This window comes from Leptodactylus fuscus, chromosome 7 (genome assembly GCF_031893055.1).
Source record: "Leptodactylus fuscus isolate aLepFus1 chromosome 7, aLepFus1.hap2, whole genome shotgun sequence".
Lineage (NCBI taxonomy): Eukaryota > Metazoa > Chordata > Amphibia > Anura > Leptodactylidae > Leptodactylus > Leptodactylus fuscus.
In genome coordinates this window covers 16,870,079-16,888,691 of record NC_134271.1, presented here as the reverse complement: position 1 = coordinate 16,888,691, position 18,613 = coordinate 16,870,079, and the positions used below count along the sequence as shown (strand labels likewise).

At 42.8% G+C, this 18,613-nt stretch overlaps 1 protein-coding gene across 1 annotated transcript in view; it reads left to right on the top strand.

Moving 5' to 3' along the window:
- LOC142214420 (uncharacterized) overlaps window positions 1-18,613 on the top strand; it is a 290,721-nt gene that overhangs the window by 224,298 nt on the left and 47,810 nt on the right. Inside the window, exons 20-30 of the mRNA XM_075283365.1 lie at window positions 308-562; window positions 1,283-1,549; window positions 3,227-3,502; window positions 6,110-6,358; window positions 12,480-12,746; window positions 13,683-13,955; window positions 14,340-14,627; window positions 15,142-15,408; window positions 16,182-16,454; window positions 17,251-17,538; window positions 18,051-18,317. Coding sequence (XP_075139466.1) covers window positions 308-562; window positions 1,283-1,549; window positions 3,227-3,502; window positions 6,110-6,358; window positions 12,480-12,746; window positions 13,683-13,955; window positions 14,340-14,627; window positions 15,142-15,408; window positions 16,182-16,454; window positions 17,251-17,538; window positions 18,051-18,317 — 2,970 coding nt within the window. The remainder of the gene's footprint in view (window positions 1-307; window positions 563-1,282; window positions 1,550-3,226; window positions 3,503-6,109; window positions 6,359-12,479; window positions 12,747-13,682; window positions 13,956-14,339; window positions 14,628-15,141; window positions 15,409-16,181; window positions 16,455-17,250; window positions 17,539-18,050; window positions 18,318-18,613) is intronic.

The following is an 18,613-nucleotide window of genomic DNA, read 5'->3' as shown; positions in this document are numbered from 1 at the left end:
AAATACTTTGTAAGGCCGGTTACACCATGCTGCCACCGGCCTGCCATAAATAAAAGCAAAGTCGGCACACGGGGGACATGAAAAATACAGCTAGTCCTACTTATTGATCGATCGTAGATACCACAAAGCTAGAAACTTAAAGGTGTGAATGAGCACTAAGCTGTCAGGTGCAATAATATACACCCTGGATATCCTGAACACCCCTGTAGCTTCAGTACTGTATGGGCATTTGTATATATTGTATTTTTTGTATATAGGACCTATGTTCTAAAACTAATGTTGTCAATTTATGATTTTATTCTGTTAGTTCCTGAACAAGTTTCCGCCATCTTGATAAACAATTACCAGTCGGACAGTCTTCTTGGAGTCTCCTGGACAAAACCAGCAGGAAATGTGGATTATTATATAGTCAATGTAACAGGAGCCGTCACTAACTCCATACAGACTAATACTACACAAGTGACTGTCACAGGATTACTACCAGGCAGGGAATATAATGTCACCGTACAGACGGTCAGCGGGAACTGCAGCCAGACATCGGATCCAGTGTCAGGGGCCACGTGTGAGTACCACGTCATCAGACTCTCCTAGTCACCCAGCTCTGTTTAGTTGGCTATAGATATGATAGATAGATAGATAGATAGATAGATAGATAGATAGGAGATAGATAGATGATAGATAGATAGATGATAGATAGATAGATAGATAGATAGATAGATAGATAGATAGATAGATAGATAGGAGATAGATAGATAGATAGATAGATAGATAGATAGATAGGAGATAGATAGATAGATAGATAGGAGATAGATAGATAGGAGATAGATAGAGAGCTAGATAGATAGATAGATAGATAGATAGATAGATAGATAGATAGATAGGAGATAGATAGATAGATAGATAGATAGGAGATAGATAAATAGATAGATAGATAGATAGATAGGAGATAGATAATAGATATGAGATGGTAACCAATGTCAAAAAGTTTCATTTTAACCAACAATGATCTCCTGTGTATTGTCAGCTTACAATATAGGGCTATTCTTTAAGGGTTTGATAAGTGGGTTTATCATAGGGGGAATTTACTAAGATCTTACCTTCTTCTTCTTCTTCTTCTTCTTACCTTCTTCAGCCTTAATAATTCTGGGAGATCCCATGCACCGTAATCTAAATGTACCCCCGGTCAGGGACTGATAGTTATACCTGATATAGTCCACTTACCCTGTTAAATCTCATGTAATATATATTCAACTTATATCTGTATTTCTGTTGTTCTGCACAGATCCGACTCCACCAGGAAACATAACCATAAGCACAACTGGAACCAACAGCCTGACGTTATCTTGGACGGAGCCAGTAAATATGATCGGTGTGAATAAGTCCTATAATATAAACTATGGGAATTCTTCAAGCCCTTGGACTGTGACAAGTAACACAACAAGTGTCGCCCTGCAGAACCTGACATCAGGGACTATGTACACCATTACTGTGGTGACAGTCGGAGTCCGGGGGTATCAGAGCTCACCTGTTGGCACATCGGTCTATACAAGTAAGTACACTTTATGTAGTATTTTCTATATCATGGACATATAACTTTAGTGCTCCTAAGTGTTTCGTGTATGTTTTATTCTGCTGCCAGTCATTGAGAATATAAGGCTGGTCTTACACGACCGTAGTTTAAGACCACAAATGGTCCGCAATTGCGGGTTTTAAATTGCGGACCATTTGCGGACCCACTGTTTTCTATGCGGCCTATTACACCACCATAGATTTTGTCCGTTGTGTGGCATGCCGTAACCGTGGTCCGGAAAGTATACCGCATGTCCGTAATGGCCGTGTTTTTATGGCACGGACTGTCCCATACAAGTCTATGCGGATTTGTGGATATACACGGAACATACTTCAGTGTATATTCACAAATGCTGATGTCAACATTGCGATTGGGGGTGTGTGTTGTTTTTTTGTGGATCTGCAAAACAACGGGTGATCACGGAGTCTTGCGAGTTTTTTGAGTGAAATTTGTGTTGCAGATCCACAAATTGCGGACTGCAAAAACCATTACGGTCGTGTAAGACCAGCCTTACTCTCTTCGGCCAGTCTTTTCTTTGGCTTCTCCCACGTGCCAAAATGGAAACCTGCACCTGTCAGGAGCGGCATAGCATTCCTATATAACTTATACCAGTTTTCTACCGTGTGTTGTAGTAAGTTTGTCTGGTCAAAGTGTCTACATCCCGGCCTGCTTTGCACTTCACCTGCTTTTGCTAGAAATACCAAGCAAGGTGTAGATGAAGGGATGTGGCACAGCTTTGGTGCACAAGTGGCCCATTCTCCAAAGATGGGCCACAATTGTTCCCATTGACACTATTTTTCTGGTGTAGAGAAAATAACACATTCCCCTTATTGTGGAGGGTTCAGTGAGGAGACTAGTGGGCACCTAGCAGGGGATATCACTGTTGCCTTGCAGTGTTGGGGCCCTGGGTTTAAAGCTGAGAAAAGCCAATATCTGAACGGAGTTTGCATGTTCTCCCCGTGTTTGTTGTTACAGAAAAAAATTACCATATGGCTACTCATAAATGAGCTGACCCTCGTGGGTGTTGGGGATGAGCGCTGGGGATATCCCAGCAGCCACTAACTCCGCAACGCTCCCTACTCCTCGAGTCCCTTGTGTGAGATAAGCACATTACAAATATTAGTCATTGTCAGAGCCAAACAGATCTCCATCATCATCATCAGCCGCCCTGTACAGATTATATGTAGGTGATGTCTGATGACAAATAGTACTGGGGATGGTTCCTCAGACTGCCTGGGGGAGTGTAAGTGCCAAGTGCTCTTTACATGGTTTTTTGTTTGTTTGTTTTGTAGGCGGTGTCTATTGAATATTTTCCAACATACTTTAATAACTTATCATACTTTTTCTTTATAAAAACAGACTTTTCAGTGTCTAACTGAGCTGCTGCCAGGGAAAATCCGTACATAAGTACTAGATGCCAAATAGGACGGGGTCACTTCACATAGTTGTATAGCACATAGAACAGCAGATCTGGTGTCATCTGAAAGCTGAAACAACTCTGACACTTTAAATTAATATTAAAGACAAGAAGAACATATATATGTGTGTGTATCTATCTATCTATCTATCTACTGTAATTGTTTTTTAATGAATAAATATATCTAAATTAATTTCATAAACTTATTAAATTGTTTTACTTTATTTTTTTTTTAACAGAGCCATTGCCAGTGAAATCTCCGCAGAGCAGTAATGTGACCTCATCTTCTGTGTCTCTGACATGGAGTAACCCTGATGAGTATAAGACGTCTTACACCTACAGAGTCCAGACCAATGTCACCTCATCCTCCACAATGTTATATAATACAATAGTGACCAATGGATCAGCTACAATATCTAATCTGACCGCAGGAGAGACCTATACATTCATGGTATATACAAGAGCGGCCGATAACAGCACCGAGTCAGACCCCGTGTCACTATCTACCTGCACAGGTGAGGACGGACTGCCTAGAACATATGGTCCTATGGTCTACTATATGACCTGGATCATGGAAATTGAGCATATTCTATATCACTGTAGTGCTAAAATTAAAACAATAAATACAATATAATGTAATATAATGTGTCCTATTGTAAATTAAAAGCAGACTAGATGTTGAGTATATAACTGTTGAAATCTGTTGGTGTCTATAATGTACACTGCTGCAGAACCTCTTTGTGTAGTGTAAATCATTAACTGATAGTAAGATCTGTCATCCTATGTTATTTTGCAGAAGTGGGGACTTGGACCTGCACAATACAGACTGCTGCACCCAGGGCTGTAGAGTCAGTAGGCCAAAGCGCTGACTCCGACTCTGTTTTTCCACTCTGGCCAGACTCTGACTCTGATGTCTGACAGCCATGGTCAGGCAGAAGTTTCTAAGCTACAATAATTTGTGAAAAAATCTAGTTGTTGAATTTCTATGAAAGTAAATATACAACAAGCTAGGAATGTATTAAATTATATAATATTAGTCATTGTATAATATAGATAAAAACTGTTTTCTGACTATTCCCAAAACTGGCCCCGATTCCTACTTGGACTCCAACTCCTCAGCACTGGCTGCAGCTGAAGATCACTACAGGGGTGTGAACAAAAGTGAAAACGTCTTGCAAAAGTGATCTCCAACAATCTGTTTCTGCACGCATCACTATATAATTCTCATATTATGAGTAACAAAAGCTTATATGGACAGTTAGAAGGAGTTAATGCAGCGTTGCAATATTTGCAGTGTTGACCCTTCTTCTTCAGGACCTCTGCAATTCTCCCTGGCATGCTCTCAATCCACTTCTGGACCAAATCCTGACTGATAGCCGTCCATTCTTGCACAATCAATGCTTGCATTTTGTCAGAATTTGTAGGTTTTTGTTTGTCCACCCGTCTCTTGATGATTGACCACAAGTTCTCAATGGGATTAAGATCTGGGGAGTTTCCAGGCCATGGACCCAAAATCTCTCTGTTTTGTTCACTGAGCCATTTAGTTATCACCTTTGCTTTATGGCAAGGTGTTCCATCATGCTGGAAAAGGCATTGTTGATGGCCAAACTGCTCTTGGACGGTTGGGAGAAGTTGATCTTGGAGGACATTCTGGTACCATTCTTTATTCATGGCTGTGTTTTTAGGCAAGACTGTGAGAGAGCCGATTCCCTTGGCTGAGAAGCCACCCCACACATGAATGGTTTCAGGATGCTTTACAGTTGGCATGAGACAAGACTGGTGGTAGCGCTCACCTCGTCTTCTCCGAATAAGCTGTTTTCCAGATGTCCCAAACAATCGAAAAGGGGATTCATCAGAGAAAATGACTTTACCCCAGTCTTCAGCAGTCCACTCCCTGTACCTTTTGCAGAATATCAGTCTTTCCCTGATCTTTTTTCTGGAGAAAAGTGGCTTCTTTGCTGCCCTCCTTGAGATCAGGCCTTGCTCCAAGAGTCTCCGCCTCACAGTGCGTGCAGATGCACTCACACCTGCCTGCTGCCATTCCTGAGCAAGCTCTGCACTGCTGGGAGCCCGATCCCGCAGCTGAAACACTTTTAAGAGACGGTCCTGGTCAGGGGTGAACCTACCCCTTTCGCCGCCCGAGGCGAACTACAGAAAGCCGCTCCCCCCCCATCCCGGGAGGAGGGGGCGGAGCGGAGGGGGTGTGGCGGATCGAAGGGGGCATGGCGAAGCGAAGGGGCAGGGCTTAGCGCCGTTCGCAGGCAGAGAGCAGGCACGGAGAGGACCTGCTCTCTGCCTGAGCGTGAGGGGAGGCTGCTGGAGCAGCGCTGCTCCAGTGGCCTCCCCAAACCACCGCTCGGTGCTAAGCCAGTCCAGGACAGCTTGTCCTGGACTGGCTTAGGTAATCAAAAATGCAGCCCTCCCTGGGGTCCTGACATAGCGTCGCCTGAAGCGGTCGCTTCAGGTCGCCTCATGGGAGGTGCCGCACTGGTCCTGGTGCTTGCTGGTCTTTCTTGGGCGCCCTGGAGCCTTTTTGCCAACAATGGAACCTCTCTCCTTGAAGTTCTTGATGATGCGATAGATTGTTGACTGAGGTGCAATCTTTCTAGCTGCGATACTCTTCCCTATTAGGCCATTTTTGTGCAGTGCAATGATGACTGCACGTGTTTCTTTAGAGATAACCATGGTTAACAGAAGAGAAACAATGATGCCAAGCACCAACCTCCTTTTAAAGTGTCCAGTGGTGTCATTCTTACTTAATCATGACAGATTGATCTCCAGCCCTGTCCTCATCAACACCCACACCTGTGTTAATGGAGCAATCACTGAAACGATGTTAGCTGGTCCTTTTAAGGCAGGGCTGCAATGATGTTGAAATGTTTTTTTTGGGGATAAAGTTCATTTTCTAGGCAAATATTGACTTTGCAAGTAATTGCTGTTAAGCTGATCACTCTTTATAACATTCTGGAGTATATGCAAATTGCCATTAGAAAAACTGAAGCAGTAGACTTTGTAAAAATTTATATTTGTATCATTCTCAAAACTTTTGGCCATGACTGTATATGATTTATATATGATTAAAATTTTCTTATATGGATCATTTGTGGTTATTTTCCTGCCAGTTCCTGGACAAGTTTCCTCAATCGCTATAAACAAGTCTGTGAATGTCCTCGGAGTCTTTTGGACGAGACCGGAAGGAAAAGTGGATTATTATATAGTCAATGTAACAGGAGCCGTCACTAACTCCATACAGACTAATACTACACAAGCGAATGTCACAGGATTACTACCAGGCAGAGAATATAATGTCACTGTACAGACGGTCAGTGGGAGCTGTAACCAGACGTCCGCCCCGGTGACAGAGGCCACGTGTGAGTAGTCTATTCTGTATCCATTTTACATTATTCTATTGTATACGATGAGTTGTGACTGAATTTCTTTTATATAGATCCAACCCAACCAGGAAACATAACCTTTACTACTATTGGAACAAAGGACCTCACATTATCCTGGGGAGAGCCAGAAAATATGGCTGAAGTGACAAAGTCCTATCTTATAACTTATGGGAATTCCTTATCAAGCACCTTAAACTCCGCAACAAATACCAGCACCCTCCAGAACCTGACATCAGGGACTATGTACACCATTACTGTGGTGACAGTCGGAGTCCGGGGGTATCAGAGCTCACCTGTCAGCGCATCTGTCTATACAAGTAAGTTCATATGCTTTGTATAAATGGCCACTAACTTTTCAGACTTGGTCTCATTTAATAGAGCGGGTTGCTGCTTTCTGCTACTAGGTATTTCCCTTAATAGCTGATTTTCAGTACATTCGCTATTCGGACCCATGCACATGACCATGTGCTAGTTCAATGTGCTATCCTGGGTTTCTGATAGTCCTATTCCTGTCTGGTTTGTGGCCGTGATCACTGGCCCCAATGAATGACATCCAGGTGCTGTTCAATCACGGTACGGGGCTGGCACATGGTTGTGTGCATGGACTGTTACCAGGGAAATTCTGTTCATAAATGCAAGATGGCTTCACAGTGATTGGAGCCTGACCTGTCTTGACACAATAAATGCAGTGGGGAGGGGTTTGTTATCCTCATAGTCTATACACACACTGGACTGAATATTCTGCAGCATCTTACCATGTATGAAAAGTCTTCTATATACTATATCTACTTCTGGCTGCTTGTGTGGTCATGAGATATTATTCACAGACAGCAGCAGCTTTACTAATTTGGTCTTTTCCTTGGTCAGTGATGTTACATGTATTTGCAATCCACTCTCCCTAGTTTTCCTGTATTACGGTCACTTGGGCTTCTCTCAGCTATTTGTTTGCTATTGTACAGTTACTCCTGGCAGAATTACATGTAAACTGAACAAACTAGTTATAATGGATAAGGGAGAAGGGCAGGCTGCTTCTTATTGTAGACAACTCTGTCTGAGCCAATTGTAAAATGTGCTGCAGCTATAATGGGGATATTAGCAGCAGAAAGACTGCTAGGACACCACGTAGGAAGGCTTATACAGTCATAGAACAGACTGCCCAGCAAGACCTATACTTTTCATGAAAACTCAGGTACCCTTTAAGAGCTGCAAACAATTTTATATTTTCTGTAAGCTAACGCTAGGTTCACACTAGCGTTCACCTGTCCGTTCTGAGCTTTCCATCTTCTGCATGCCAGAAGTCGGAAAGCTCAGACCGGGTCCGGCCGTGAGCGGCGGTGAGCGTTTTATGCTCTCCGCCGCGAAACCGGATTTTTTTATCCGGACACAGAGTACTGCATGTCCGACTCTGTGTCCGGATTAGAAAACCCGGTTTCGCGGCGGAGAGCATAAAACGCTCACCGCCGCTCAAGGCCGGACATCTCTCTCACCCATTCAAATGAATGGGTGAGAGAGACTCCTGCAGGTTTCCGTCTCCTGCCTCTGTTTTAGGCAGGAAACGGAAACCTGAAGTACGGAGTTCACAACGCTGATGTGAACGAGCCCTGACCCATAAACCTTTGTGATTTAGGGCTCGTGAACCTGTATAAGGGCACATGGTGGGCCGTATTATCAAGCCATAGGAACTCCATGGGCCTTTGTATGATGCCTGAAAACCATATTCTGATCTATAAAATATGGTTCTAGGGGAGAATCCATACATAAGGACACATGCCATGCCGCATTATTCATATTTGAATTCATATTTCATTAAGTTTCTGGTAACTTTCTCACCTTAGAGGTCTAATTCTAATCTTATATTTCTGTCTTTCCGCACAGACCCAACTCCACCAATAAACCTAACCATAAACTCAACTGGGACAAACAAACTGACGTTATATTGGACGGAGCCAGAAAATATGGCCGGTGTGAATAAGTCCTATAATATAAGCTATGGGACTACTTCAGGCACTTGGACTGTGACAAGTAACACAACAAGTGTCGCCCTCCAGAACCTGACATCAGGGACTATGTACAACATTACTGTGGTGACAGTCGGAGTCCGGGGGTATCGGAGCTCACCTGTCAGCACATCGGTCTATACAAGTAGGTTTATATTCCCTGTATGATATCTGCAGTGTATCACTAGATTCACGTGTGCATTCAGGTTCCCGTTCTTTGGCTCCGCTTTCAGTCCCGTAAAACAAAAACCCCATAGACAAAACATCATCTCTAGTAAATCCGCACATATCAGGTACAAATTTGTGTTCATGGCTTTTTTAAAAATTTATTTCTATCTACAGAGCCATTGCCGGTGAAATCTCCGCAGATCAGTAATGTGTCCTCATATTCAGTGTCTCTGACATGGAGTAACCCTGATGAGTATAAGACGTCTTACACCTACAGAGTCCAGACCAATGTCCCCTCATCCTCCACAATGTTATATAATACAATAGTGACCAATGGATCGGCTACAATATCTAACCTGACCGCAGGGGTGACCTATACATTCCTGGTATATACAAGAGCGGCCGATAACAGCACCGAGTCAGACCCCGTGTCACTATCTACCTGCACAGGTGAGGACGGAGAGAATCAGTAAGTGGATGTGACTGTAAAGCTGCAGTTTTATGAGCCAAAGCCTGGAGTGAATTCAGCCGAAGGGAGAAGTATAAGAACTTCTTATGTATTTCCTATTACTCCTGTAGCCACAGCTTTGGCTCCTCTGTGTACCCGGCTATTGTGTGCATAAGACACAACTTACATTAAAAATAAAGCTGTACATTTTGCCATAAAATAATGCCTGTTCTTTTATCCTACAACTACCATGATGCATTGCACTTCACTAAGAGCTGCCTCACACTAGCTCCACCTTCATTCCCTCCCCCTCCCTCTCTCACTACCTTACACCCCCTACCTGTTTCTCTATCTAGCCCGCCACTACTATCCTTTCCCAACTAACTCGGACCACCCCACCATACTTACCTGTCTTCCTGTCCAGATCTTCTGGGCACGGGGGATATCACTTACTTCTGTGGGGCCGGATCCAATATTTGACGTCTGTTGGCGAGTAAGTTAGAAGTTGGAGGAAGGGTGGGAGTGTTTAGCTTAGTATAACTTTTATATAACTAACCTGTCTGTGATCTGTGATATTCTCCTTAGTTCCTTTACCAGCCGTCCACATCTCACTGAACAATTACCAGTCGATCGATGTTCTTGGAGTCTCGTGGACAAAACCAGAAGGAAAAGTGGATTATTATACAGTCAATGTTATAGGAGCCGTCACTAACATCACACAGACTAATACTACACAAGTGAATGTCACAGGATTACTACCAGGCAGGGAATATAATGTCACTGTGCGGACAGACAGTGGGAGCTGCAACCAGACGTCTGATCCTGTAATAGAGGCCACGTGTGAGTATTATGTGACTATATTATCATGTGGTCAGGAGCAAATTTTGCTCATTTATTTGGCATCTTATGGCCCTATACTGTGTTTCTGTGTGCCCATTATTATTTTATATGAGGTTCATAATGCAGAGACATAGGGAATCTGCTCGGTGCATGAGGCTTAAAGGGGTTCTCTAACCCAGGACCTGCAATCAGTTGATCATCACAGGTCTGCCAACTGCAAGCAACTGTGATCAGTCATTATTGATCACCGGCCATGTTTTATCCTTCAGCAACTGCTGCAAAATACCTACAAGATGGCAGTGACTCCCTGCGCAGGCAGAGAGAGGAGTGACCCAAGCAGAGGAGCCCTAACAGGCCATATAGACCGAGGCCGACCTAATGAGACCTTATTTAGATCTCTATCTAATTGATTTTACACTATTAAAGGGAATGTGTCAACAGAAAATTACCTTTTTTAAAGTTTTATTAAGTTTTGTTTTTTTAATGTTACTGCTTATGTTGAAAATATCCTGCAGTTCTGAATCCGCCCACTAAGCCATATAATATGCTGACACTTCCTGTTTTCTGTAGACTTCTTTGTACACTGAATATCACAGCTATCCTGTATACATAAAACACAGAGTTCACCAGTCACAATAGGTAATGTCAAGTTCCTGGTAAACTCCCCCTTAAGAGACAATAGGGTCTCCCCGGACTATGGTGTCTATGGTCCATCTCCAGCAAAAAGGAAGTCGCAGACTAATTTAGTCTTTGTGGCCAGAGTTTGATTTGCAAAATTTGTGGATTTTTTTTTTATAAGTAAATAGATAACAAGGAAAATTAAAAATCACCAAAAATTCTTTAAAAATATATTTGATATTAAAGCGTGATTTAAACAATCAGTCATTTTCGGATAACTTTCTCACCTTAGATGTCTAATTCTAATGTTTTATTTCTGTCTTTCTGCACAGACCCGACTCCACCAATAAACCTAACCATAACCGCAACCGAGACAAACAGCCTGACGTTATATTGGACGGAGCCAGAAAATATGACCAGTGTGAATAAGTCCTATAATATAAGCTATGGGACTACTTCAGGCACTTGGACGGTGACAAGTAACACAACAAGTGTCGCCCTCCAGAACCTGACATCAGGGACTATGTACACCATTACTGTGGTGACAGTCGGAGTCCGGGGGTATCAGAGCTCACCTGTCAGCACATCGGTCTATACAAGTAGGTTTATATTCCTTGTATGATATCTGCAGTGTATCACTAGATTCACGTGAGCATTCGGGTTCCCGTTCTTTGGGTCCGCTTGTGGTCCCGTAAAACGAAAACCTCATAGACAAAACATCATCTCTAGTAATTCCGCACATATCCAGTCCAGATAAGGGTTTGTGTTCATGGGTTGTTTTTTTTTTTTAACAGAGCCGTTGCCGGTGAAATCTCCGCAGATCAGTAATGTGACCTCATATTCAGTGTCTCTGACATGGAGTAACCCTGAGGAGTATAAGACGTCTTACACCTACAGAGTCCAGACCAATGTCGCCTCATCCTCCACAATGTTATATAATACAATAGTGACCAATGGATCAGCTACAATATCTAACCTGACCGCAGGAGAGACCTATACATTCATGGTATATACAAGAGCGGCCGATAACACTGAGTCAGATCCCGTGTCACTATATACCTGTACAGGTTTGTATAATATATTCACAATGTTGGGTCTAAAAGAGACCCAATTTAGAATATTAATACAGCAAACCTATTTCTGTTCTCGGGCCTCGGGCCTATTACTTTACTTACCACAGAGTGATAGAACTAACCTGTCTGTGATCTGTGATATTCTCCTCAGTTCCTTCACCAGCCGTCAACATCTCACTGAACAATTACAAGTCGGTCGATGTTCTTGGAGTCTCCTGGACAAAACCAGCAGGAAAAGTGGATTATTATATAGTGAATGTAACAGGAGACATCACTGACATATGGACTAATAATACAGGAGCCGTCACTAACTCCATACAGACTAATACTACACAAGTGACTGTCACAGGATTACTACCAGGCAGAGAATATAATGTCACTGTGCGGACAGTCAGTGATATTTGTTACCAGACATCCGCCCCGGTGACAGAGGCCACGTGTGAGTATTATATCACTATATTATCATGTGATCAGAATTTGTTAGTTTTTGGTCAGGTTATGGTCAGATCTTATATCTCTGCTGGCCCAGAATTACATGAACTTGTGAGAGAAAATGTTCCAGGCCCATCAAACCCTGTACGATGGAGATCACTCACTTGCAAAAAAAAAAACAATACTCTTCTATACTGATATGGGTTCCCCTGGTGCACACTCTGTATACGGCATTGACTATGGACTATATTCTTTCTTCTGTATGTGTTTCAATAAACTTTTTTCTTTTGTTCAGCCCTATACATGGTCTTACATCACTCAGAGCCGTTTCTTCTCTTTGCTGTGACCCGGTGGCTTACAGAGAGTTGACCTAAGCCCGGGCCTGTCTGATGTCACATGCAGTAATGGCGCCTATAGACAGGACTTGTCCTATTAGGATTTTATTTAGATCTGTGACATTCAGTCTTGTGCTATTAAATCTTCTGCTGAATCTGATCTTATATTTCTGTCCTTGTTCCCAGATCCAACTCCACCAAGAAACCTAACCATAAACTCAACTGGAACCAACAGCCTGACGTTATATTGGACGGAGCCAGTAAATATGACCAGTGTGAATAAGATCTATAATATAAGTTATGGGAATTCTTCAAGCCCTTGGACTGTGACAAGTAACACAACAAGTGTCGCCCTCCAGAACCTGACATCAGGGACTATGTACACCATTACTGTGGTGACAGTCGGAGTCCGGGGGTATCAGAGCTCACCTGTCAGCACATCGGTCTATACAAGTAGGTTTATATTCCCTGTATGATCTCTGCACTGTATTACGAGGTTCACACTAACATTCAGGTTTCTGTTCTTTGGGTCCTGAAAAAAGAAAATCTATCTACTTAAAAAGTGGTTACCCCCATAAACTATGATGGGGTCTGCCGTGTTTCTGCCCGAAATCAGTGGAGAGAAAAGTCTTTTATCTCTGCATATTTTAAGTGGAATTGGGGTGTGGAGTTTCTGAAGGGCTGGGGGGACCATAGCCTATGAGTGATCTTTTTATAAAATGCCTCTGATGCTAGGTTCACACCTGCGTTCGGGTCTCCGTTCTGTGCTTTCCGTCTTCTGCATGCAAGAAGACGGAAACCACAGACCGGGTCCGGCCGTGATCGCCGGTGAGCGTTTTATGCTCTCCGCCGCAAAACTATTTTTTTAAAATCGGACACAGAGTACTGCATGTCCGACTCTGTGTCCGGTTTAAAAAAAACGGCTTCGCGGCGGAGAGCATAAAACACTCACCGGCGCTCACGGCCGGACATCTTTCAAACCCATTCAAATGAATGGGTATGAAAGAGTCCTGCAGGTTTCCGTCTCCTGCTCTGTTTTGTGCAGGAAATGGAAACCTGCAGAACGGAGACCGAGCGCAGATGTGAACGAGCCCTAAGTATGTTCTGGCTTTAGAGGGGTTATTGGTAAGGTTAGGTTCACACCTTTGGGGGATACTGTTCCCCATGCCAGCAGTGCTTTTCTCTCCGTATTTTTCGCCCTCTTCCATGCAGTGTGTCCGTCCTGACTAGTTTAGGGGGGAGACACCTCAGAATAATGTAATGTATTGTATTCTTGGTAGAAACATGGTAGAATCTCACAGCATCTAAAACATCACCTCTAGTAAATCCGCATATATCCAGGTACAAGTTTGTGTTCATGGGGTTTTTTTTTTGTTTTTTTTTTAACAGAGCCATTGCCTGTGAAATCTCCGCAGGTCAGCAATGTGACCTCATCTTCTGTGTTTCTGACATGGAGTAACCCTGATGAGTATAAGCCGTCTTACACCTACAGAGTCCAGACCAATGTCACCTCATCCTCCACAATGTTATATAATACAATAATGACCAATGGATCAGTTACAATATCTAACCTGACTGCAGGAGAGACCTATACATTCCTGGTATATACAAGAGCGGCCGATAACACTGAGTCAGACCCCGTGTCACTATCTACCTGCACAGGTTTGTATAATATTTTCACAATTTTGGTTCTAAAAGGGAGGCTGTACCTTTAATAATAACTCAGAACCTTTCATGGATTCTCTAAATGTAAAGGTTGCATTATATCGTATGGCATTGACACCCACAACCCCTATCGATCAGCTAGTTGAAGAGGCCTCTTTAAACAGCTGATCAGCTTGGGTCCCCCACTGATCCATGTTAATAATATGGAAGCCCAAAAGAGGCCAATCACTAAGGGGTTAATCAAATTAGTAATTTCTTTATAATAGTATTTAGAATATTAATACAGCAAACCTATTTCTGTTCTCGGGCCTCGGGCCTATTACTTTACTTACCACAGAGTGATAGAACTAACCTGTCTGTGATCTGTGATATTCTCCTCAGTTCCTTCACCAGCCGTCAACATCTCACTGAACAATTACAAGTCGGTCGATGTTCTTGGAGTCTCCTGGACAAAACCAGCAGGAAAAGTGGATTATTATATAGTGAATGTAACAGGAGACATCACTGACATATGGACTAATAATACAGGAGCCGTCACTAACTCCATACAGACTAATACTACACAAGTGACTGTCACAGGATTACTACCAGGCAGAGAATATAATGTCACTGTGCGGACAGTCAGTGATATTTGTTACCAGACATCCGCCCCGGTGACAGAGGCCACGTGTGAGTATTATATCACTATATTATCATGTGATCAGAATTTGTTAGTTTTTGGTCAGGTTATGGTCAGATCTTATATCTCTGCTGGCCCAGAATTACATGAATTTGTGAGAAAAAATGTTCCAGGCCCATCAAACCCTGTACGATGGAGATCATTCACTCGCAAAAAAAAAAACAATACTCTTCTATCCTAAAATCGGTTCCCCTGGTGCACACTCTGTATACGGCATTGACTATGGACTATATTCTCTCTTCTGTATGTGTTTCAATAAACTTTTTTCTTTTGTTCAGCCCTATACATGGTCTTACATCACTCAGAGCCGTTTCTTCTCTTTGCTGTGACCCGGTGGCTTACAGAGAGTTGACCTAAGCCCGGGCCTGTCTGATGTCACATGCAGTAATGGCGCCTATAGACAGGACTTGTCCTATTAGGATTTTATTTAGATCGGTGACATTCAGTCTTGTGCTATTAAATCTTCTGCTGAATCTGATCTTATATTTCTGTCTTTCATCAAAGATCCGACTCCACCAAGAAACCTAACCATAAACTCAACTGGAACCAACAGCCTGACGTTATATTGGACGGAGCCAGTAAATATGGCCGGTGTGAATAAGTCCTATAATATAAGCTATGGGAATTCTTCAAGTCCTTGGTCGGTGACAAGTAACACAACAAGTGTCGCCCTCCAGAACCTGACATCAGGGACTATGTACACCATTACTGTGGTGACAGTCGGAGTCCGGGGGTATCAGAGCTCACCTGTCAGCACATCGCTCTATACAAGTAGGTTTATATTTCTTGAAAACTGCAATATACAAGTCTGTAGTCAATAGTCTGGTCACCGAGAGCGATGACAGATCTCAGTACAGGACGTATATGTCTATACAGATCTCAGTACAGGACGTATATGTCTATACAGATCTCAGTACAGGACGTATATGTCTATACAGATCTCAGTACAGGACGTATATGTCTATACAGATCTCAGTACAGGACGGATATGTCTATACAGATCTCAGTACAGGACGTATATGTCTATACAGATCTCAGTACAGGACGTATATGTCTATACAGATCTCAGTACAGGACGGATATGTCTATACAGATCTCAGTACAGGACGTATATGTCTATACAGATCTCAGTACAGGACGTATATGTCTATACAGATCTCAGTACAGGACGGATATGTCTATACAGATCTCAGTACAGGACGGATATGTCTATACAGATCTCAGTACAGGACGGATATGTCTTTATAAGTCCATTATACTGTATGTCTCTGAAGTGCAGGATTCCCAGTAGGTATAAGATAAGTATAAGACTCTTCAGTCTTGGGGACCTTGTGCTGAGCTGTTCTGTCTTGTGTTTAGTTCTCACCATAATGTCGTCCATTGTATTCTGACTAGAACGATAGCTCTTGTAGTAGGTAATACAATCCCTGTAGTAAATCGGCATATATCCGGGTAATAGAAGTGTCTTACATCTTAGGTAGAGATTACCAATAACGTATTGTAAGGTGCAATTTTTTTTGAATATTTTTTTTGTTTTATTTCAGAGCCATTGCCGGTGAAATCTCCGCAGATCAGTAATGTGACCTCATCTTCTGTGTCTCTGACATGGAGTAACCCTGATGAGTATAAGCCGTCTTACACCTACAGAGTCCAGACCAATGTCGCCTCATCCTCCACAATGTTATATAATACAACATTGACCAATGGATCAGCTACAATATCTAACCTGACCGCAGGAGAGACCTATACATTCCTGGTATATACAAGAGCGGCCGATGACACGGAGTCAGACCCCGTGTCACTATCTACCTGTACAGGTGAGGACGGAGTGGAAAGTGAAAATGTAATGACATTGCTGGACATGAAAGGGGATCTCTACATTAAATCATTTGCTAGAACGTTTCACAACTTCTTTGAGTAAATATCTATGGCCAATCTGACATTGGGAATCACAAATATTATTCTTCAGAATCTAACTACATTATTTGTTCCAGCTAAAAAGACAGAAATCAGGTCAATGGATGTCTATGGTTTAATCCTCTGCAGTCCGTTTGCCTCATTGTAGTGAATGGATCTGTTGCGATATGTTGGATTGTTGATCTCTACACTGCAGCACAGTATACAAGTGTCCTCATCATGTATATACAACAGCTTTCCTTTATATAATTTTTATATTTTTCACAACACAAACACGTGTCTGTTCATCTGCCACAGTCCACTTACTTTACTTATAAGGCCGGGCTCACACGGGGTTTTTTGGGCTGGACTTTGACGCGGAGGCCGCCTCAGATTCCGGTCCAAGAACCGGTTAGTGCAGCGGCATCCAGTCGTGGCATTCCGCTCCGGATTAGGCCCAAATGAATGACCTAGTCGGGAGGGAGGTGTCACAAGATGGACTGAAAAAAGGGCAGGTCGCTTCTTTTGGTTTGTTCTGGCTCGCAGAGAAAGGAAATGACCAACTCCCATTGATTTCAGTGGGAAGCGTTTTTTTAAGCCGGATTCTGACGCAGATGCCACGTCAAAATCTGGCCCAAGAAACCCCATGTGAACCCCGCCTAACAGAGTTACCTGTTATATAACTAACCTGTCTGTGATCTGTGATATTCTCCGCAGTTCCTTTACCAGCCGTCAACATCTCACTGAACAATTACAAGTCGGTCGATGTTCTTGGAGTCTCCTGGACAAAACCAGCAGGAAAAGTGGATTATTATACAGTGAATGTAACAGGAGACGTCACTGACATATGGACTAATAATACAGGAGCCGTCACTAACTCCATACAGACTAATACTACACAAGTGACTGTCACAGGATTACTACCAGGCAGGGAATATAATGTCACTGTACAGACGGTCAGTGGGAGCTGTAACCAGACGTCCGCCCCGGTGACAGAGGCCACGTGTGAGTATTATATCACTATATTATCATGTGATCGGAATTTGTTAGTTTTTGGTCCAGCTATGGGCAGATCTTATATCTCTGCTGGCCCAGAATTACATGAATTTGTGAGAGAAAATCTTCCAGGCCCATCAAACCCTGTACAATAGAGATCATTCACTCGCAAAAAAATGAAATACTCTTCTATACTGATATGGGTTCCCCTGGTGCACACTCTGTATACGGCATTGACTATGGACTATATTCTTTCTTCTGTATGTGTTTCAATAAACTTTTTTCTTTTGTTCAGCCCTATACATGGTCTTACATCACTCAGAGCCGTTTCTTCTCTTTGCTGTGACCCGGTGGCTTACAGAGAGTTGGCCTAAGCCTGGGCCTGTCTGATGTCACATGCAGTAATGGCGCCTATAGACAGGACTTGTCCTATTAGGATTTTATTTAGATCTGTGACATTCAGTCTTGTGCCATTAAATCTTCTGCTGAATCTGATCTTATATTTCTGTCCTTGTTCCCAGATCCAACTCCACCAAGAAACCTAACCATAAACTCAACTGGAACCAACAGCCTGACGTTATATTGGACGGAGCCAGTAAATATGACCAGTGTGAATAAGATCTATAATATAAGTTATGGGAATTCTTCAAGCCCTTGGACTGTGACAAGTAACACAACAAGTGTCGCCCTCCAGAACCTGACATCAGGGACTATGTACACCATTACTGTGGTGACAGTCGGAGTCCGGGGGTATCAGAGCTCACCTGTCAGCACATCGGTCTATACAAGTAGGTTTATATTCCCTGTATGATATCTGCACTGTATTACGAGGTTCACACTAACATTCAGGTTTCCGTTCTTTGGGTCCTGAAAAAAGAAAATCTATCTACTTAAAAAGTGGTTACCCCCATAAACTATGATGGGGTCTGCCGTGTTTCTGCCCGAAATCAGTGGAGAGAAAAGTCTTTTATCTCTGCATATTTTAAGTGGAATTGGGGTGTGGAGTTTCTGAAGGGCTGGGGGGACCATAGCCTATGAGTGATCTTTTTATAAAATGCCTCTGATGCTAGGTTCACACCTGCGT